The 23,893-nt window shown below is 43.7% G+C and overlaps 1 protein-coding gene across 1 annotated transcript in view; it reads left to right on the top strand.

Moving 5' to 3' along the window:
* Positions 1–17,551: 17,551 nt before the first annotated feature.
* Positions 17,552–23,893, top strand: part of LOC310874448 (RNA-binding motif, single-stranded-interacting protein 3-like) — a 136,177-nt gene continuing 129,835 nt past the window's right edge. The window contains exon 1 of the mRNA XM_083787254.1: positions 17,552–17,705. Coding sequence (XP_083643380.1) covers positions 17,599–17,705 — 107 coding nt within the window. The 5' untranslated portion in view covers positions 17,552–17,598. The remainder of the gene's footprint in view (positions 17,706–23,893) is intronic.

Here is a 23,893-nt window from a genome sequence, read left to right as displayed (position 1 = left end):
TGCTTTAGTATACACCATGTAGATAACCTGTTACATTTACACACTGCACCATCAGACATGGTGATGTTAAGGTGTTTGTATTAAAAACATGCATGACCCAATCTAACTATTCACTATTTGAAACATTCAACCATATTTTATTATTATGCATGTAGTTTAGACTCTTCCTATGTGTCGTGAAAAATGTCTATGCCACATCACAGAGTTTAGATAATTTAACTAGTATACATAATATTTACTAGTATGATGGCTGTTATTGCCTCATAGTTATTGTCAACACAAAACAATGTGTATTGTGTACAGACCCCGTCTACAGATTCAGGTTGAATTCCCTGGAAATCCATGGATGCCTATACCACCATGTATAGACTATAGTCTATCTAACTTTAAATGTCAATAATACGTAATAGTAGCTATTGTAAAATGCCGTCAATCTACTCTAGTCATCGATCCCTATAATTGTAGGTGAACAACATAGTGTGTTCATCTAAAAATACATAGTCCACTCAGCTCATTTCAAATTTAGTTACGCCAGTATGATATACATGATTACTTTAAACATGTACCCTACTAGCATGAACTAACCGTACATTACTAAGTATTAACCCCCAACCTCACAGCTCAAACGGCCACAGACATGCCCGCGGCATGCCTGAACCATGCACCATGTAAACGCCACAAAATACACCCCCATGTACCAAAAAATAAACCAACTCATACATTAAAACAAACCATTAAGCCAACCTGAACCCTGCAAATGCCACAAAACATACAATCACTTGCCAAAATAATACATCTCATACGTTAAACAAATCATTAAGACAACGTGAACCACACAAAACCCATCACCAGATACCAAAAATAATACAGGTTGTACATTAAACTAGTACGAGTGTTTGCTAGTGATGGCTGACAAGAAAATATACACATGAATATACACGTTACGTCAATATGGTATACATGATTACTTTAAACAGGTGTCAAACATGGACAGTCCCCCCTATAGTGGTATATAGATATGCAGCCTTTACGATTCCATCAACCATGCCTCCAGTTAATGAGATTATATCCGGATCAATAGTCGAATATTGTGAGATGGTAACAAAATCTACCTGACTAGTCTATGTATGTATGTACTGTATTACATAGTGTATACATCAATCTAAGTAATCGTGTACCATTCGATATTATAGCCACCATCAGAGCTCAAATTGATCAAACATGTCTGACCATACCTGAACATCAACCCTCACACACACACACACACACACACACACACACACACACACACACACACACACACACACACACACACACACACACACACACACACAGACACCCAGACACCCAGACACCATACACGAACATCAGATACAGTACACACACACACACACACACATTCACCCAGACATCCATACACGAACATCAGATACACTACACACCCACATACACATACACCTGTACACATAAACATCGTACACCATATACCCCCGAATCATAATGTGTTTCACTGCATGAGTCCAGACAACCCATAAATGTATAGAATATATTCACCACATGAACTTATTCTCAGTAAACAGTATTTGATTCTATCATATTACTGACATCGATAGTAAATCATGGATACAGAACCAGTATATTCATGTGTTTACTAACATATTTATTAGTACCTCACGTATAAATGTCTGGAATCATTCAACATTCATTCGTCTTTTATCGATTTAACTGTCTGAGTTACAGATGTCATAGGATCCTAATTGGTAGAGGCATGACGAAAAGCAAACCAATGAAGGTATACAGAACCATTTATAATATGGTAGGTATCTATCGTACTCAACCTGGCGCAATACCGAGTGAAAGATACAGAAACACAGGGCTATACGTGGAGATTTGCTGAAATATTAGTATTGGACATAGATGTGGAGCCTCGTACGTCTGACATATTGTGGGAAATGAAGATCTGGTACTTTTGCAACGTTATGCCTTAACACATCGTCGCACTTTCAAAGTTTAGAACCTAGTCACGTCCAAAGATCTGTATTGAACTCTACTTAACTAAATCCAATGGTCTAAGATAAAAACCCAATAAATAAACTAAATAAATAACCACATTGGTAAATATGGAATGTGCAAAGCAATTTAAGATTATTTGAAAGATATTTTACAAGATGGTCAGACGTATCTACATTTGAAAAAGATGGTGAATGTCTCCTTTAAAGACAATTCAGATGCACCATACTGAGAAAACAAATCATCACAACATCTCATTAAATGAATTATCAGTAGATAATTCATGTATCTATTTTCAATTATCTGGAAATATCAATAAATAAGCATTACTAGCTAAATATATAAGGGCTTGTATTGCAACACTACTGTGAAAGTCCAGAAACAAAACTATACCCCGTGCTTTGAAAAACAATCACTGTCCGAATATGAAGGACCACCCTAAAGACTTTGAAATGATCTATCTAATTGCTGCCAACTTTCATCAACAGCTGTTCAGAAGAAGAAGGGAGGGGCACTATGGCTACATTTGCTATGCATGGTCCCACACAGCCATAGAATCAATATCACCATGTCGACTGAATCATAAAGATAAGGATCACTGGTAGAAAGGATGAGGCAGGTCTGCATGCATGCAAACGCATACCCCCTGCACACACGCACACACACACACACACACACACACACACACACACACACACACACACACACACACACACACACACACACACACACACACACACAGAGAATGCGAAAATTAGTTTCCCACATCTTTTGATTTGGGGGATGACTTGAACTGAGTGAAATGTGGTATTTCACGACTGCCCCAAGAGATGCGGGACGGCTGGTCAGCCCACCTGAGACAATAGTGGTGGTCTCCAGACTGCTCTTAGTCAGAAGAATGATGGTCTGTGGATCAAAATCAGTTGAAAAACCATGGTATAATTGAATACATTTGTATATAATGAGAAAAGTAAGGGGAATAAGATAGTCCCCTGTGAAGCACCACTGTTAACCACTATGATGTCGGACAGAGTATCATTAACACGGACATGATGAGGACGGTCAGAGAGGAAGTCTCTGACAAGATGGACAAAGCCGCCATGTACCCATATGTCAATAAAAATCACCCTAGCATAGTAAGCTGGAGAGTTGGAGATGGTTTGATAATGGATTAAGTAGGCTGATAGTTGCATCATCAATTCCTCCCCGACTTTTTATAAGCATATTGGAAATAATCTAAGCTGTAAGTCCTTTAGTTCAGTGACTCCAGGGCTCTTGGCAAAAGGCAGAATACATGACCATATTTGTCAGAGAGTCTACCACCACAGGTGAAACCAATACGATCAGCTCATTTGGATCCAACCATGCAAAATCAATTCCCACACACACACACACCCACACAGTCTGTGCAAAACCAACTACCACACAGAGGTCGGTTTAAAATTACTTTCACTGGCTTGTACACACTACCACTGGTTAATGAATAAACATATATACTAGATAATCTTGACGGCGAATTAGTTTAAACCAGATTGCCAAACTGCCAAACTGGCAAAGTCCACCCAAACAGGATCATTCTGATGAGATCCTCAGATAAGGGATACTTCAATCAGCAAAATCAATATAATGACGTCATCGGAAAAAAGGGTTAGGCCCCGCCCCCTCGTCCCTAGGGAGCGCCCTGGGAGGCATTATGCTCCCTGGGGAATAATAGTGCCTTTCCTAACTACTTCTACAAGCTCGTAGTGCTGCGCAACGAGCTTGTAGATCTGCTATTTTTTGCTGCTATTTTTTAATTGTGAAAATGTGGCACAAATCTTTCAATATATATTCTTTCACAGCCATATCGTTTTTAACTCAAATCTTTGCTTCTGGGAGGGGGGGGGGGTTGCCTTAGAACAACATATTTTCAGATGGGGGACCTCGGCCTAGAACTTTTGGTATATATTCTATATTTCTGATATAGAAACATGGCTATTTCAGAAAACTCATGATTTAGAAGACTTTTTTTTTTGACATGTTTGATGTGGGAGAAGTGTCCGCACGGTTCAAGGTGTGGTCATGAGTATATGCACAGTAAAATGTTAATATCTCTTTTTTAGTCCATAACGTAACCAAATGAACCTGTAAAACACTTGTTACTATTATATGCATGCTGCACACGTCACATGCTAATGAGGACAATAGTGGACTCTCTCTCTCTCTCTCTCTCTCTCTCGCATTAGCAAGCCATTACTGGTGTGCGGGGTCATGCTGTATACCGCCCAATCAAACTAATTAAAAAATACACTACCCTCTGAAACACGAGGAAATGATCATTTCCTAACGGAGAAATTGGCCTCGAAGACTTCTCTCCTACTTCATTAAATGCACACCATACATTAGTCCCCCCCCCCCCCACGCCCGCTCATCTCCCATTTTTTTTGTTTTTTCACCTAAACGTCATCAGTGATGTTCATTGCAATGCCATTTCAATGCCATTGGTCATGATATTTGCATATAAACACCCCCCACAGAGGCTGAAATTCACACAAATAAAAGATTTCTGGAATTTTGAATTTTTTTTAACCTAAGACTTTTGACCTTTACCCTAATAAAAGTAGGTAAAATAATTGTAATATATGTTTTTTTTGTGATCATTAGAATGTCTAGAACATGTTATTATTCATTATTGTGAAAGATATCCCCCAAATGTAAATTATTAATTTATTATATAATTATTATACTTTTTCATATATATATATATTTTTTAAACATTTTTTAGTCTTAAGGTCATTACACACTGGCGAATTAGCGATGCGATATATTCGTGCGAATAATTCGCATTTAAAAAAAAACAATTGAAGTCCATGCAAGCTTCCACATCAGTGGCGAATGTGCGAATGTGCGAAAATGCGACCGTTTTCGCTTTTATTTGTTCGCTCTGGTGTCGTATTTTGCAGAGATTCGCAGGCGAACTGCAACATGTAATATTTCGCATTTTCAGATCGCTTATTCGCATCGCGTCGCTAATTCGCCAGTGTGTAATGACCTTTAGTCCTAGTAGTACAAAGTAGTAGTAAGGTTGAAATCTATTTTTTGCAAGTAGAAATGAATGCGGGTTATAAGTGCAGTTTGTGTTCAAATGGAATGTGGTTATTGAAATGGAAAAGGTCAGTCACAGGGCACTTTAAAACTGAACCGAACGCTGTCCGAATTTAGGATTTTTGTGGACCCCCCCCCCTCTCTCCTGGTGAGATATAGACATCACACATGATCGCTGTCTTACTGTCAAGCTGTCTCTCAGCGGTGCTCTCTCTCTCTCTCTCTCTCTCTCTCCTTCTTGATTTGGGCCAGATCATTTCCCACGTGATATAATATGCGCACAACGTCGTCCTAAAGTCGGCTCTTCGGCGCTACTGAAAATGTCCGACGAGCCGAAATCATTCCGGCACTACAGCGCCGAAACAGCGGTAAGATAGACGGCCCGTAGTCTACCTTTCATCGAGTAAGCGTACACAGACCTGAGTATACAGTATATATTCCAGTGGTTATCAAACGTGCATGCGTGTTTCCTACTTCGGCTGTGGCTTATACGTTCATCCGTGGCTGACCTCTTGACCTCTTGGCAGGAAGAGGTGATTGAGATTCCTGTCGACGCTCTCTCTCTCTCCCCTGGAGACGCTGCCGCCGCCTCCTCACTCTGAGCAATGGAACGACAAAGCCTTTAATCATGACTCCTTTTAATGATATTAATTACAACATTAATTTAATACCGTGCGCTCGTGGAGTATAAATCATGACAAGCAAGAGTGTCTGTCCTCCAGGGTTTCAATGATGACAGCTTTGATTGTATCGTTTTTTTTCTCCTCCTCCCTAGCAGTCGTGATATTCGTATTCAACATGGTGCCGTTTCATATGAAACATATTTAAATCGTGACTGAACGTAATAATATCTTTCTAAAAACTGCCTCCCCCTGGCCAGCCGGGGCGCCTGATGGAGGGGAAAGGAACTGGTTGGAATAACGTGTTCCTTCCACGCGCTACGTCCAACCAGGGAAACTCCCCCCTGTCAGGTGTAAAAGGAGCAACTTGGACACTCGGGCCGTTGCTCTCCCCTTGTCCCCCATATATGGGGACTAGGTTGGTGGAGGGTGTGTAGAGCCCAGGATCACATTAGATGATTGACACAGGGGTGAAAAATGGGTTACAAAATCGTGGGATAAAAAATATAGGAAAAAATAAATAATATCTTTCTACTATTTCTACTTTGTATCTTATTTTATTATAATTTTTTCTCGTATTTGTATTTGTTTATCATACAACACACACATAAGTAGCAAATATCGCCGTTCTACAGAATCACAATGCGTCACGGTGCAACGTGTCGTGAGCTCATTTTTGTTCATTGGCTTACGAAATATTTAACCCATTCTGACCTGAGATCAGATTCATAAGAGGTTTCCACTGGACACACACTGGTCTGATTAACCCATTCTGACCTGAGATCAGATTCTAAAAATGTCAGTCGTTCTTCGATTTTTCAAAAATAGCAGACCTACAAGCTCGTAGCTTGTAGGTCTGCTATTTTTCAATAGCTAAAGCATAACATGATGCTAACACCAGAATGGGTTAACCAATGAAAGGTCAATTTACAATTTTGGCATTTTGGCATCTTAATCCAGAGCGAGTTACAGTAAAGCAAGAAAAAGAAAGCAAGAGCCTGTGACTAAATAATAACCATACGTAAAATTATTGGAACATAATGTTATTTGTTTTTCCCCATTTCCTGAAAACTAAAATATTTGGACAAACGACGTTTGCACCTGAGAGGCGACAATATAAATGCTACACAGGTCTTGGCTATGGCTCGGCGGTCCAGGCACCTTGGCTGGTAATCCGGTCTGGGCAGTGTGGCCGCGGGTTCGACTCCCGCTCCCGTTCGACAGCCTTTTACTGCATGTCTTCCCCCCATCTCTCTCTCCCCACTACTACTGTCTGTCCCTCCATAAAACATATAAAATGAAGGCGAAAGCCACGAAAAAACATTTTATAAAGAAATGCTACAGTATACACAGCCATGTTTTCCTCTGAAGCTCCACTGGGCACTGACTGACTGCAGCACAACAATGCAACAACAACAACAACTCTGTGAAGCCTGTCTCCCAACGGACAGACCCACCAGGCAGCTACTGAGCTCCGTTGAACCAGCCAATCTTTCTTTCTTTTTTTAAGTCGGAGAAGGACCGCAGCTGTCTGTTCTCTTTACCAACTCTTCTCGTGAAAACAGAAACCTTTAGGTATAAAGTCAAACGCTATATCACTTCTGTCTGGTGAAACCTCAGGGACAGCTGCATGGTTGGTTAGGTCCATAGATCCATTATGTACACTAGCTCTTGTTCCTGCAGAACTATATAAACGGTATCAGCCTCAGCCTTATACTTACAGGACGGGCTTCTACAAGCACAACACATATAGGCTTCTGATTCTCTCCCAGTTTGCACACACTGCAGCGTCATTGCATATTTGTTTGCAATGCATAGTAGTAGTAGTAGTAAGTAGCCTTGCCGAGCCATGAGGGCAGGAGCCTATCTCCTGTTTCTGTAGCGTGAGGCAGCTTGATGTACAAGTACACCCCCTGGACATGACGCTAGTATGTCACAGGGACTTACCCCCAAACCCAATCCAACCCTTGATGCTGAGTCTTTTGGTATGACCCGGCCGGGGATTGAACCCCAACCTCCCAGTCTCAGGGCGGACACTCTAACCACAAGGCCACTGAGTTGGTACACACACACACACTGCAGCATCATTGCATATTTTGTTTGCAATGCATGCTGCAGTTATAACGGTTGGATTCTGAACATCTGGCTGGCGGGAAGTTGACACGTTTTTGCATTCAACACGCCTGAAGCCCCGGTGAACAACATTGGTGAACTAGGGATAGGGAAGAAACTATGGTTGGCACGACAGCCTGTGAAAAGTCCCTTTTACTGTATGTAACCGAAACGTTTAAACATCCAAAAGACGCTTCATACATTCTGCTCGTTCAATCAAATAAAGCCCCATTCACTGTCCAACACTGTGTGCAGCGGTGTCCTCCTGTGAACGCTTTTCACGACACATTACAGCGAATTATCCTGAGCATTATTAACCTTAAATCAGCATATTTTCACTGTTCAGTGCGCTTTTGCAGAAACGGGCCCCATAAAAAAGATGTCTCTTATAACTGCCAGACAGTTGGCCACTCTTCTACTTGTAGTTTTCTCCTTCTTCTTTCGTGTATCATCCTCAAATGTCCAAATGTCCACTTCGATCATTGATGATTTGAAGCAGCTGCTGACACTCACTGATGTGATTCAAATTCAAACTATACACTCCGGACAAAGTGCTCCTATATACCGGCACTGCCTATACCGCCCCGCAACATGTTGATTGTATATGCATTTATGTTTTTATGTGATCTATTCCCATGCTTTTTTGTTCTTGCTTAATGTAAGTCGCTCTGGATTGAGAGCGTCTGCTAAATGCCTAAATTGTAAATTGTAAATTGCATTTAGCAGACACTCTTCTTAGCCCATTCTGACCTGAGATCAGATTCAAAAAATGTCTTCTACATCCATAAAAGCCATGTTTCCGTGTCAGTCGTTCTTTGATCTTTCAAAAACAGCAGAGCTCGTAGCGCGCCACTCGGTGGCGCGCTATGAGCGTGGCTGTATAGCCTAATGCTTCATTTATGATCCGTTGTATGACGGAGTTGGCCGCCAAAAATACCCAACCTACAAGCTCACAGTGCGTCATAATATGCGAGCTGGTAGGTCGTCTTTACACGACGCCATATGAATGAGGCTTATAGGCGTGCCGGGATCTGTAAAGCCTCCCGGGCGTCATAGACCTTCTCACACAGGTGCTGCCAATCAGTCAGTTCAGTAGCTATACCGAGAGAAATGGAGTCGACAGATGACAGAATGACAGGTGACAAATAACGCGGGGCCGGTAACAGAGTATAGGCCGTGGCTGTTGGACTGTAATTGATCCCCGGCAGGCCTTTTCTGCCGCGTCACACAGTATAGACCGCGGCAGCAGCACTGGTATACGCGCACGGACTCGCACGCACGCACGCACACACACACACACACGCACCGCCCTTCAGAGTGAAGAGTGGCGTTCAGAGGCCCTGTAGAGCCAATTACACACCCATGCTTTAATCTTCTAAAGCAGGCTGGAAGGCAGGCTATAGAGAGAAGAGGGGATGGTAGCCTTAGGAGAGGAGGAGACACGGGGAAAGAGAAGAGGGGATGGTAGCCTTAGGAGAGGAGGATACACGGGGAAAGAGAAGAGGGGATGGTAGCCTTAGGAGAGGAGGATTCACGGGGAAAGAGAAGAGGGGATGGTAGCCTTAGGAGAGGAGGATACACGGGGAAAGAGAAGAGGGGATGGTAGCCTTAGGAGAGGAGGAGACACGGGGAAAGAGAAGAGGGGATGGTAGCCTTAGGAGAGGAGGATACACGGGGAAAGAGAAGAGGGGATGGTAGCCTTAGGAGAGGAGGAGACACGGGGAAAGAGAAGAGGGGATGGTAGCCTTAGGAGAGGAGGAGACACGGGGAAAGAGAAGAGGGGATGGTAGCCTTAGGAGAGGAGGATACACGGGGAAAGAGAAGAGGGGATGGTAGCCTTAGGAGAGGAGGATACACGGGGAAAGAGAAGAGGGGATGGTAGCCTTAGGAGAGGAGGATACACAGGGAGAGAGCCAAAGGTGAGAGAGAAGAGGGGATGGTAGCCTTAGGAGAGGAGGATACACGGGGAAAGAGAAGAGGGGATGGTAGCCTTAGGAGAGGAGGAGACACGGGGAAAGAGCCAAAGGTGAGAGAGAGTGGATGGATATATAGTGTATACGGAAAAGAAAAAGGACGAGAGCGGAGCAGCGGGGAAGACAACAAAAGGGGACGAGCGAAGGAGATGGAGGGACGCACTGAGGGCAGTTCAAAGTATCCTCATGCCCCGTCTGGTCTGTCTGTCTGTCACAGCAGTTCACATTATATCTAGACCGTAGGGCCTTCATTTTTTATATACCGTATGTGTCATAATCTGTCCTGTCACCTCTCTTTCTCTCTCTCTCTCTCTCTCTCCCTCTAGACACAGACACACGCACGGTCACCACACTTATCGCATTCACACGCACACATGCATGCACGCGCACGCACGCACACACACACGCGCTGTCCTCTCTGTGACTCGGCGAGTGAGTCAGAGCTGGAATATGGAGTCCGCATGACAGCCTGTGAAAAGTCCCTTTATGTAACCGAAACGTTTAGACATCAAAAAGACGCTGGAAGTGAACGCCGCGGTGCAGCTTTATACATTCTGCTCCTTCAATCAAATAAAGCCCCATTCACTGTCCAACACCGTGTGCAGCGGCCTCCTGTACGCGCTTTACACGACACATTACAGCGAATTATCCTGAGCATTATTAACCTTAAATCAGCATATTTTATACTGTTCAGTGCGCCTTTGCAGAAATGGGCCCCATAAAAAAAGATGTCTCTCAACTGTCAGACAGGATGTATTGTACAGTACAACGTAGCCTTGTTTTAGAAGTTCTCTCTTTCTTTCCACTGGCAAGAACATGTTTTAATATATCTCGTACCTGGAGAACTCAAAACAGAGCAGTTGTTCAGTCTTTGGTCAGCTGTCCGTGTTTTAAGTTAGTTTCTAGTGTAGCAGATTTAGATCTGCTATACACATTAAAGGGTTTGTGAAATAATTTAATTTCTTCGTATTCTTTCTTATTTTTTAAAGTTTTCTGAGCCCAATTGCACTCCAAAAGGCTGAACTTTTAACATTCAGTAGATTTGATGTGGTCTGGTGTTTTCTGGCTCAAACAAGGACTCAGATGTTCAGAGTTTCCTGTCCACAAATCTCAGTATGACATAGGAATTTGCTAGCAGAAATGTGCAGCTCAAAACGCTTCACAACACACAGAGAAAACCTCAGACCACAGGAAAATCCACTGAATGTTCAAAGTTCAGGTTGTGCGGGTGTGACCTAAAATAAAAACGAAAATAAATGAAAATCAATGTTGTGAAACCTTTAAAGCTTTATGTGCTTAAGTGGTTAATACGAGGTTAGTGACGGTTTTCTATTGGATTCTTTTCTTTTTGATTCTAGTTTCGCTACTCAAGTCCCATATTACACTTCGTTAGTGTTGTCCCAGTGCTGCTATACAAGGGAACGCCTCACATCATAAGGGATGGAGCACGTGACATGACATCACGCGACATGCACGTGGCATGACATCACGCGACATGCACGTGACATCACGTGACCTCATCAGGGATGGAGCACATGACATCACGTGACATGCACGTGACATCACGTGACCTCATCAGGGTGGAGCACATGACATCACGCGACATGCACGTGGCATGACATCACGCGACATGCACGTGACATCACGTGACATCATCAGGGATGGAGCACATGACATCACGTGACATGACATCACGTGACATGACATCACGTGACATGACATCACGTGACATGCACGTGACATCACGTGACATCATCAGGGATGGAGCACATGACATCACGTGACATGACATCACGTGACATGACATCACGTGACATGACATCACGTGACATGTCGTCAATATTAAGCCCCATTATATGTCATCAATATTGGCCAGCAACTTTATACATTTGACCTCAAACCTCAAACCCTTAGATCTCCATATACTGTACAGTATGGAGCTGCCCATATAGGCGGCGGGTGTGTAAGGCTAGGGAAGGCTTAGCCTTCCCAAAAATTATGCTGGGTATTCTTTTTAATATATATAATATATGTGCGCAGCATTATATAGAAGGCTATTGTGTGTGTGTGTGTGTGTGTGTGTGTGTGTGTGTGTGTGTGTGTGTGTGTGTGTGTGTGTGTGTGTGTGTGTGTGTGTGTTGTCGCTGCTCCCTGGTGATCGCTGACCATATACTGCTTTATGGACACTTAGTTCCTCTAGGGGGACCCTTTACTTGTAACACTTCCTAGGGGGACCCTTTACTTGTAACACTTCCTTGTTTTGTCATTCTGGTTTGAGGTTCAGAGCTAGCAGCAGCAGAATTATTCCCTCCTCACACAGGACCTAGAGAGTCATGAGTCTGTAAGTTTCTGTTGTTTAGGTTTCTTAAAATGATTGTACTGTGCAGCAAGACGTATGTATGTCATGTGACAAGAAGCAATGTATGACATGAGTTTGTTTCAAGACATTACAGATAACAGTAGGGTTTGTGATTCTTTCCTAAATGTAACTTGCCTGTTTGTTGCCAAGAAAGTACAATTTAAGTTTATGTCAAGTGTTTGGCCATGCTGGCTTCAGTGCAATTGTTGTTAATTTACTGTGCATAATTAGACCCTGCCTGTTGGAGATGATACACCTGTTGTGGATCCTACTAATTAGTGCACTGGTGATTGACCTCAATTGGAACCAATTTGACTGCCTTTGTCATGTTGAGTTTGTGTTAATGTGAGAAGATTATGTACAATGACTGTAATACAATTCCTTCTTTTGATTGCAGTTTTACAACTAAACATTCTGCCAATGAAGAAACTCGTCTCTGTCTTTATTGGAGGTGTTGTTGTTAACTATCTGTCACGTCACATAAATGGGCACGTGATAAGGACAGAATAATTTTGTAACCCATTTTTTCACCCATGTGTCAATTATCTAATGTAATCCTGGGCTCTGCACACCATCTGCCAACCTGGTGAGAGGTTCAACGGTCACTGCTTTAACCCATTCTGAACGGGAACCCATTTTGGTGTTAGCATCATGTTATGCTTTAGCATTGAAGAATCGAAGAACGACTGACATTTGTAGAATCTGATCTCAGGTCAGAATGGGTTCATCAGACCAGTGTGTGTCCAGTGGAAACCTCGTATGAATCTGATCTCAGGTCAGAATGGGTTAGTGACTCCTACAGGCTGGGTGTGGTCGGTGCATGTCAGAGGTGGCTCCTGAAGGTGGGGGTGGGTAGGCTCCACTTCCTCCTGGTGGGGGCTCCTCACTGGCAGGTGAGCCAGTTACAGCTATGTGGCAAAGCACAGAAATGTGGCATTGGCATAAGAAGAAGAAGGGGAAAAGTTGGAGGAAAAAAGGAGTCAAAATAATTGGCCGTACTCTACATTTAAAATAGGACGTGAAAGGAAACAAAAAGTTTGGATTTCGAGAAGCCAATCGGTGTCCTGTGGGCGGTGGCATTGCCTCATGTTCTCGAGGAGGGAGGATGTTGAACAGGGCAGGAAGGAAAGGGATATGTTTGGGTTTAGAACAGGTCAGGGCACTATGCCACACACACTCACACTCACACTCACTCACACTCTCACACACACACACACACACACACACACACACACACACACACACACACACACACACACACACATACACATACACATACACATACACATACACATACACATACACATACACATACACACACACACACACACAGATTGATTGGTTGGTTGGTTTAAAGAAGGCATGCCACTTTGTTTTTGTGCAGATTAATACAGTAGGCCGTTGTAAAGTAGATAACAGTGTGATAGAGCCATGAACTATACTGGTACAGTAGGCCGTTGTAAAGTAGATAACAGTGTGATAGAGCCATGATCTCTACTGGTACAGTAGGCCATGGTAAAGTAGATAACGGTGTGATAGAGCCATGAACTCTACTGGTACAGTAGGCCATGGTAAAGTAGATAACGGTGTGATAGATCCATGACCTCTACTGGTACAGTAGGCCGTTGTAAAGTAGATAACGGTGTGATAGATCCATTAACTCTACTGGTACAGTAGGCCGTTGTAAAGTAGATAACGGTGTGATAGATCCATGACCTCTACTGGTACAGTAGGCCGTTGTAAAGTAGATAACGGTGTGATAGATCCATGATCTCTACTGGTACAGTAGGCCGTTGTAAAGTAGATAACGGTGTGATAGATCCATTAACTCTACTGGTACAGTAGGCCGTTGTAAAGTAGATAACGGTGTGATAGATCCATGAACTCTACTGGTACAGTAGGCTGTTGTAAAGTAGATAACGGTGTGATAGATCCATTAACTCTACTGGTACAGTAGGCCGTTGTAAAGTAGATAACCGTGTGATAGAGCCATGAACTCTACTGGTACAGTAGGCCGTTGTAAAGTAGATAACGGTGTGATAGATCCATGATCTCTACTGGTACAGTAGGCCGTTGTAAAGTAGATAACGGTGTGATAGATCCATGACCTCTACTGGTACAGTAGGCCGTTGTAAAGTAGATAACGGTGTGATAGAGCCATGACCTCTACTGGTACAGTAGGCCGTTGTAAAGTAGATAACCGTGTGATAGAGCCATGAACTCTACTGGTACAGTAGGCCGTTGTAAAGTAGATAACGGTGTGATAGATCCATGATCTCTACTGGTACAGTAGGCCGTTGTAAAGTAGATAACGGTGTGATAGATCCATTAACTCTACTGGTACAGTAGGCCGTTGTAAAGTAGATAACGGTGTGATAGATCCATGATCTCTACTGGTACAGTAGGCCGTTGTAAAGTAGATAACCGTGTGATAGATCCATTAACTCTACTGGTACAGTAGGCCGTTGTAAAGTAGATAACGGTGTGATAGATCCATTAACTCTACTGGTACAGTAGGCCGTTGTAAAGTAGATAACGGTGTGATAGATCCATTAACTCTACTGGTACAGTAGGCCGTTGTAAAGTAGATAACCGTGTGATAGATCCATTAACTCTACTGGTACAGTAGGCCGTTGTAAAGTAGATAACAGTGTGATAGATCCATGATCTCTACTGGTACAGTAGGCCGTTGTAAAGTAGATAACCGTGTGATAGATCCATTAACTCTACTGGTACAGTAGGCCGTTGTAAAGTAGATAACGGTGTGATAGAGCCATGACCTCTACTGGTACAGTAGGCCGTTGTAAAGTAGATAACCGTGTGATAGAGCCATGAACTCTACTGGTACAGTAGGCCGTTGTAAAGTAGATAACCGTGTGATAGATCCATTAACTCTACTGGTACAGAAGGCCGTTGTAAAGTATAGATAACCGTGTGAAAGCTCTCCTCAGAGTGACTCGTCTGTTGTGCTCACCGTTGAACTGCAAATCCAATAATTGAGCTCTTGGTTTTAAAGGAGGGAGGGTTGCTCTCTTCCTGTTTTGGCGGCGGCTCTCTCTCTCTCTCTCTCTCTCTCTCTCCCTCAGGCTTTAATCGGATCAAACTGGTCCTGTCGGATAACGTTGCCAATTAATCAAGGGAGGAACCAGTCTCTTTCCTCTGAAAATACATGAGACAGAGAGAGAGTGAGAGAGAGACACAGACACAGAGACAGAGAGAGAGAGAGAGAGAGACATTGGTGGAGTCACTTCCTTCCTTCTCTGCTCTGCTTCCTGTGTCTGTCTACAGAGGGCTATAGTGTTGCCTGTGGATACATAAACATCAAACTGTAACTAAATCCTCCGTATGTAACCCCCGGGTACAAAGTCTCATTCAAGCCGTTTCATTATGCCATCAGTTCTTGTGTAAGTTCCGGGTGTCATACATACAACAATGTCATGCCACTCGGTGGCGCGCTATGAGCTTGTAGATCTGCTATTTTTCAATAGCTAAAGCATAACATGATGCTAACCCCAAAAGGCGTTCCCGCCCAGAATTTCATTTATCATAGTGGGGTTCAACCAGTGGTCCGGGGACCACCAGTGGTCCTTGAGGTGGTTCCATGGTGGTCCCCCATGCAGCTAAATGATGGAGAGTTGGTCAAATGGACCAAACCCAAATGGACCCTTATGGGTCCATCTTGTTTCATTTTACGCTTTTAGAATATTTGTCCCATTTAGCTTGATAATTTTCAGAGCATCTGAAATCCGTGCAACAGCTTGACTAGCGCTAGTAGCCTATATGTGACCCACTATATACATCAAAGATGGCAAGGCAGAGTGTTTTAACAAGGTTTATTTTTTTTAAGTGTCAACATCCATGGAAATAGCAAAAAAAAGGAGACCAAAAATATGTCTTTGGAGACTAAGGGCTGTATTTTGCGTGTCTTAAGTACCAGGTCTTATTCCCTAACTTGAGTAAACTAAAGACCTGGAGGCGTGGTCAATGCTCTTTGGCCACTCAGAATAGCCAAATGAGGCAGGCAGCTCCTGCCTGCCTCATGCATACTGCAGAGTGAATGAAAATGGCATTTCTCTACTCCCTATGGCCCCTCCCACCAGACAGGACCCAATGGAAAAAGGGGTCAACAACTTAACATGATCCACACCATGTCACATTGGCTCAAATCTGGCACAAAACACATCAGTTCAACTCATTTGAGCTTGTAGATCTTTCCTTTCGGAAGTAAATTTTACAGTCCAGTATCGCTCTGTGACATAAGCAATCCTCCCTGTCCACAGACAGACGGCAGTTGGTTTGGCCCAAATTGGCCCAATTAGTGTTCAGCTAAAGGTATACCGAACCCGTCCGTGAATGTTTGATGGCTGAGCAGAGATTTGGTGAGAGCCGATCGTGATTTGTTTGTTGCTTGCTTGCTTAACAAACCCCCCCAAAGTTCATAGTTTGTTGTTTTGTTTGTCCATATACTGTATACCCTATCCAACAAGTGAACAGTGGCAGTGTTGGGTCTCACAGACTCACACACACTGTAATATTTCTACAAATGACTGTACAGGGATGTTATGTATAATGTCATTCATCATTGTTCAATTCCAAGTCACTGTGTGGGTGTTCTAGACTTAAATAATGAATGGATGGATGGATGGATGGAAATGGAAATTACTTTTTCTGCCACGAGGGCAACTCAATATAACATTGCAAACGAACAATGTTTCCCACCTTTTTGCCATACTGACAAACAACCGGTTGACTGACTTATTTGCACGCTCTCTGCCTCACTGTCTGTTTAGGACAGCACACTGTACTGTTCTGCTACACTGAGCTAGCTAACAGCTATGGCACAGCAGGACATGCTGCACGCACACACACACACACACATGGTCAGTATGTAAGCACACGCCAACATGCCATAGACGTGGGTGGATGACAAACAGGAAACATACACGTCAACACGCGGCGTTGCGTCTACACACACACGGGCGTGCACGTGTAGACATAGACATGAAACACATAATCGCGCCAAACCAATCCACTCACGCAAACCTGTAGCTATATATCCCTGTCCCATAGTCTCTCTCTCTCTCACGCATGCGCACACGCACACACACACACACACACACACACACACACACACACACTGAATCCCTGAGCCATCCATCTTGCGTGAGTGCATGCGGGATATGGGAGCACAGGCGGTCGAGGCCAAGTAGTGCCACATGAAGTTTATCCACATGTTGCTATAAATATTGTATTTGTACTGCATATCGTGGGCTCTCAGCACACGGAGCAATGCAATTTGACAACTGTATCTGTTCTTTCTTTCTGCTCTGTCTCTCCTATCATCTCTCTCTCTCTCTCTCTCTCTCTCTCTCTCTCTCTCTCTCTCCAGCAACAGGAGCAGGACCCCACCAACCTGTACATCTCGAACCTGCCGGTCTCCATGGACGAGCAGGAGCTGGAGAACATGCTGAAGCCCTTCGGCCACGTCATCTCCACGCGGATACTGCGAGACGCCAACGGAGTGAGCCGAGGGGTCGGCTTCGCCAGGTAAAAAAAAAACACACCCCCTGCGAGGAAACTTTGGCCACGTCTTTCTGATCCTTCGACAAGGCTAGCCATTTCCAATCCGTGTATCGCAAATCATTTCTGGGTCATCTTCTATTTATATCAGTCAGATGACGTGTATGTTGTCATTTTCTGCCCTAAACAAACATTACATACATTGGATAAACACCAATCTGAGACTCTGCACACAGAAGTCTGCAAATCCATCCATCGACGTGTTCGTAGTAAATTACCGTCAAATTGAGTATTTTACTGTGTGGCGTGCTACATAAAATCCTACAACAGGTGGCAGTGAGTTGTGTGACCTTCAAGTGTTTTTTGAAAGTCAATTTGTAAATCCCCCTGAGAGTGACTGACAGCTTATCAGACTCCACGTTGAACCCATCAGCCTCTCCAAACAAACACTTAATTACTGGCAAACAGTGCCTATGTTGTCGCCGGGTTGCACATGCATACATCCCTGTGAACACATGGCACGCACGCACGCACGCACGCACGCACGCACGCACGCATGCACGCACGCACGCAGCATAAATGTGCAAACATGTTCGTGGCACATAGTACGGGCACGCTCTGCACATACCTAAATACACACGCTTGCTCACATGCACGCACGCAAACACGCACGCAAACACACACATGTACACACAAGCACACACACACACACACACACAGTCAGTATGTAAGCACACACACACACACACACACACACACACACACACACACGCAGCAGAGCACAGCTCCAGCATGCTGCAGACCACCTGTTCAGCAGAGTGACATGATGGAGTTCTAGACAAGAGGAAAGGGGGGGGGGGCGAGAGAGAGAGAGAGTTTTGGAAAATTGTTGAAGCAATGGAAAGATGGAAGGGGAGTGAGAGACAGCAGTGTGAAACATTACACAGAGAACTAAGCTAATCACATAAGTTATGAGAGAGAGCGAGAGAGCGAGAGCGCGAGAGCGAGAGAGAGAGAGAGAGAGAGAGAGGGGGAGGGGGAGAGGGAGAGGGGGAGAGGGGGGGAGAGCGTTTTGGGAAATGAGTGAAGGAGACAGGAGGTGGAAAGATGGCAGAGTGGAGAAAGACAATGTCATGTTATGATGGAACAAATGAGAGAGGTGTAACGTGTGTGCATTTGTACTGAAAAATGGACAGACACTGTAAGACACACAGACAGATAATAAGACAGACAATAAGACAATAAGACAATAAAATAGGGTTTTTGAGACTGACAATTACAGTACAGACAGACAGACAGACAGACAGACAGACAGACAGACACAGACAGACAGCTGAGGCAACCGGGGTATATGGAAAGCCATGAGGGACATTAGTCTGAGTAAACTGTGCTAAGTGTTTGTGGGCCGATCCATTACTGTTATCAGAGACCATTATTCCACAGCCAGCACTAATCACTGTAGACAGCACCACCTGATCCCATTAACAACAGCATGCACAGAACACACTGCCTCTACACTGGAAGACTTATAGATCACTGGATGACTGGAAGACTGCATGGATAACTGGATAACTGGAAGACTGCATAGATAACTGGATAACTGGAAGACTGCATAGATAACTGGATAACTGGATGACTGCATAGATAACTGGATAACTGGAAGACTGCATAGATAACTGGATAACTGGAAGACTGCATAGATAACTGGATAACTGGAAGACTGCATAGATAACTGGATAACTGGAAGACTACATAGATAACTGGATAACTGGAAGACTGCATAGATAACTGGATAACTGGAAGACTGCATAGATAACTGGATAACTGGAAGACTGCATAGATAACTGGATAACTGGAAGACTGCATAGATAACTGGATAACTGGAAGACTGCATAGATAACTGGATAACTGGAAGACTGCATAGATAACTGGATAACTGGAAGACTGCATAGATAACTGGATAACTGGAAGACTACATAGATAACTGGATAACTGGAAGACTGCATAGATAACTGGATAACTGGAAGACTACATAGATAACTGCATAACTGGAAGACTGCATAGATAACTGGAAGACTACATAGATAACTGGATAACTGGAAGACTACATAGATAACTGGATAACTGGAAGACTACATAGATAACTGGATAACTGGAAGACTGCATAGATAACTGGATAACTGCATAGATAACTGCATAACTGGAAGACTGCATAGATAACTGGATAACTGCATAGATAACTGCATAACTGGAAGACTGCATAGGTAACTGCATAACTGGAAGACTGCATAGATAACTGGATAACTGCATAGATAACTGGATAACTGCATAGATAACTGGGAGACTGCATAGATAACTGGAGGACTGCATAGATAACTGGATAACTGCATAGATAACTGGATAACTGGAAGACTGCATAGATTACTGGATAACTGCATAGATAACTGGATAACTGGAAGACTGCATAGATAACTGGGAGACTGCATAGATAACTGGAAGACTGCATAGATAACTGGATAACTGCATAGATAACTGGATAACTGGAAGACTGCATAGATAACTGGATAACTGCATAGATTACTGGATAACTGCATAGATAACTGGATAACTGCATAGATTACTGGATAACTGGAAGACTGCATAGATAACTGGATAACTGCATAGATAACTGGATAACTGCATAGATAACTGGATAACTGGAAGACTGCATAGATAACTGGATAACTGCATAGATAACTGGAAGACTGCATAGATTACTGGATAACTGCATAGATAACTGGATAACTGGAAGACTGCATAGATTACTGGATAACTGCATAGATAACTGGATAACTGGAAGACTGCATAGATAACTGGGAGACTGCATAGATAACTGGAAGACTGCATAGATAACTGGATAACTGCATAGATAACTGGATAACTGGAAGACTGCATAGATTACTGGATAACTGCATAGATAACTGGATAACTGGAAGACTGCATAGATAACTGGGAGACTGCATAGATAACTGGAAGACTGCATAGATAACTGGATAACTGGAAGACTGCATAGATAACTGGATAACTGCATAGATAACTGGATAACTGCATAGATAACTGGATAACTGGAAGACTGCATAGATAACTGGATAACTGCATAGATAACTGGAAGACTGCATAGATAACTGGATAACTGCATAGATAACTGGATAACTGGATAACTGCATAGATAACTGGATAACTGGAAGACTGCATAGATAACTGGATAACTGCATAGATAACTGGATAACTGGAAGACTGCATAGATAACTGGATAACTGCATAGATAACTGGAAGACTGCATAGATAACTGGATAACTGCATAGATAACTGGAAGACTGCATAGATAACTGGATAACTGCATAGATAACTGGATAACTGGAAGACTGCATAGATAACTGGATAACTGCATAGATAACTGGATAACTAGATAACTGCATAGATAACTGGAAGACTGCATAGATAACTGGATAACTAGATAACTGCATAGATAACTGGAAGACTGCATAGATAACTGGATAACTGCATAGATAACTGGATAACTGGAAGACTGCATAGATAACTGGAAGACTGCATAGATAACTGGATAACTGCATAGATAACTGGATAACTGGAAGACTGCATAGATAACTGGATGGCTGGAGATTAACGGTGTCCTGACGTCCCGGGGCCTATAACATATGTATTTGGGACTTAAATGTATCTCATCCGGGCCGGTTTCGGGACAAGCAGCGTTCCATGAGACTAGCAGCGCTGCATAACACAGACAGACAGAGACAGACGCGTGAGCGATCTGCCTCAAATCCCGACGCAAATTCTATTCAGGTAAAATAATCCAGAGTTTAGTTAATATAAAGTTAATGTACTGCTTGGCAGAGCCTCTTACTCACACACCCCACCACACCACACCACACGCCCTCCCATCCCCAGGCTGTGTGCCTTGTCCTCGCCTCGAGGCCTCACATTGCATGTGCCAACCAAAACCATTTAACCCGTCCCCCCCGAGTTTTAAAATCACATTCACAATCGATTTCATAGTTACGTAGGACAATCTTCGCTCCTCCAACCTCTCCTCTGCACAGTGCAATCTTAAATGGTAGTAAAATGATTCGCATACGGCAATATTTTCTCTTGTTTCCAGCTGTAGGTTAAGGCACTCCGCGATACGACCCCGAATGAGTCCGTCTCTGTGACTTGTATTCTAAGCGCATGCTGGTTGAAGCCAACATGCGGACTATATTATGTAACGATTCATAGGCTAGTAGCCAAAACATTCTTTCATCTCGGACATATTGCCATATAACGAGTATAATGTGTATATAGTTTTATGAAAACTTTTAATTTGGGAGCATTTTGATTAAATCAGTGTATTTTCTATAGAAGCTAAACAAATAATGCAATTTCTTAATCTGAGTGGTGCTTTTTCCCCTTCTTTTTTTTCGGGACTGTATACATTTACTTCTCAATGTCTTAAAATGCATGACCGTAGTCAAACCACAACGCTTCTAATTTTCACATAAACATGTAAATGTCGCCGTCAGATGTGGAACAGAGTGAAACGGAACCTCTCTCTCTCTCTCATGCTGTGATGATGACTATGATTGGCTAGGGAACTGTGTTAGTAGTGGTGTGCGATTTTGTCTGCCTGGCTGGCGCACGCGTGCATGTGTGCACACACTGACTGACTAACAAGGGCATGTATGGGTGTATGAGCATGCCCGTCGCACCTAATTTGTGTGTGTGTGTGTGTGTGTGTGTGTGTGTGTGTGTGTGTGTGTGTGTGTGTGTGTGTGTGTGTGTGTGTGTGTGTGTGTGTGTGTGTGTGTGTGTGTGTGTGTGTGTGTGTGTGTGTGTGTGTGTGTGTGTGTGTGTGTGTGTGTGTGTGTGTGTGTGTGTGTGATAAGGGCAGTCAGCGTGAAAGGAGATCAGTTTATTCACTCTGGCACACTGGGGCATGGAGAACTGACCCACATAACATAAGAAACGAGAGCGAGAGAGAGAGAAAGCAAATGTAATTTCACTTTGAACTGCACTCTAATTTAATAAGAAGAAATTACCTTGGGGTAACCATATATGCATTTCTATATATCATATCTGCATATGTACAAAAATATTTGATAGGCCAACAGCTTTATATGGGATTCAAACGCTGAACTGGGACTGTCCCGTTACTGTTAAACATGCAACAACAGGCAACAGCATGTTGGACACATGTGATCTCCAGTCCAAAAGAGCGGACAACAGGCACGTCTGTCAGCTTGATGGTAACGCTAACCAAGCGCAGTTTCAAGATGGCGCCATCCTGTGTAACACTCGACACCAGTGTCACACTCGACACCAGTGCGACACTCGACACCAGTGCGACACTCGACACCAGTGCGACACTCGACACCAGTGCGACACTCGACACCAGTGCGACACTCGACACCAGTGTCACACTAGACACCAGTGCAACACTCGACACCAGTGTCACACTAGACACCAGTGCAACACTCGACACCAGTGTCACACTAGACACCAGTGCAACACTCGACACCAGTGCAACACTCGACACCAGTGTCACACTAGACACCAGTGCAACACTCGACACCAGTGCAACACTCGACACCAGTGCAACACTCGACACCAGTGTCACACTAGACACCAGTGCAACACTCGACACCAGTGCAACACTCGACACCAGTGTCACACTCGACACCAGTGCAACACTCGACACCAGTGCAACACTCGACACCAGTGCGACACTCGACACCAGTGTGACACTCGACACCAGTGTCACACTCGACACCAGTGCAACACTCGAAACCAGTGTCATACTCAACACCAGTGTCACACTCGACACCAGTGCAACACTCGAAACCAGTGTCATACTAGACACCAGTGCAACACTCTACACCAGTGTCACACTCGACACCATTGCAACACTCGACACCAGTGCGACACTCGACACCAGTGTCACACTCGACACCAGTGTCATACTAGACACCAGTGCAACACTCTACACCAGTGCAACACTCGACACCAGTCACACTCGACACCAGTGCAACACTCGACACCAGTGCAACACTCGACACCAGTGCAACACTCTACACCAGTGCAACACTCGACACCAGTGCAACACTCTACACCAGTGTCAGACTCGACACCAGTGCAACACTCGACACACTCGACACCAGTGCCACACTCGACACCAGTGC

This window comes from Protomyctophum parallelum (assembly GCF_964188405.1).
Source record: "Protomyctophum parallelum genome assembly, chromosome: 1".
Classification (NCBI taxonomy): domain Eukaryota; kingdom Metazoa; phylum Chordata; class Actinopteri; order Myctophiformes; family Myctophidae; genus Protomyctophum; species Protomyctophum parallelum.
This window is presented reverse-complemented; position numbering and strand designations above follow the sequence as displayed.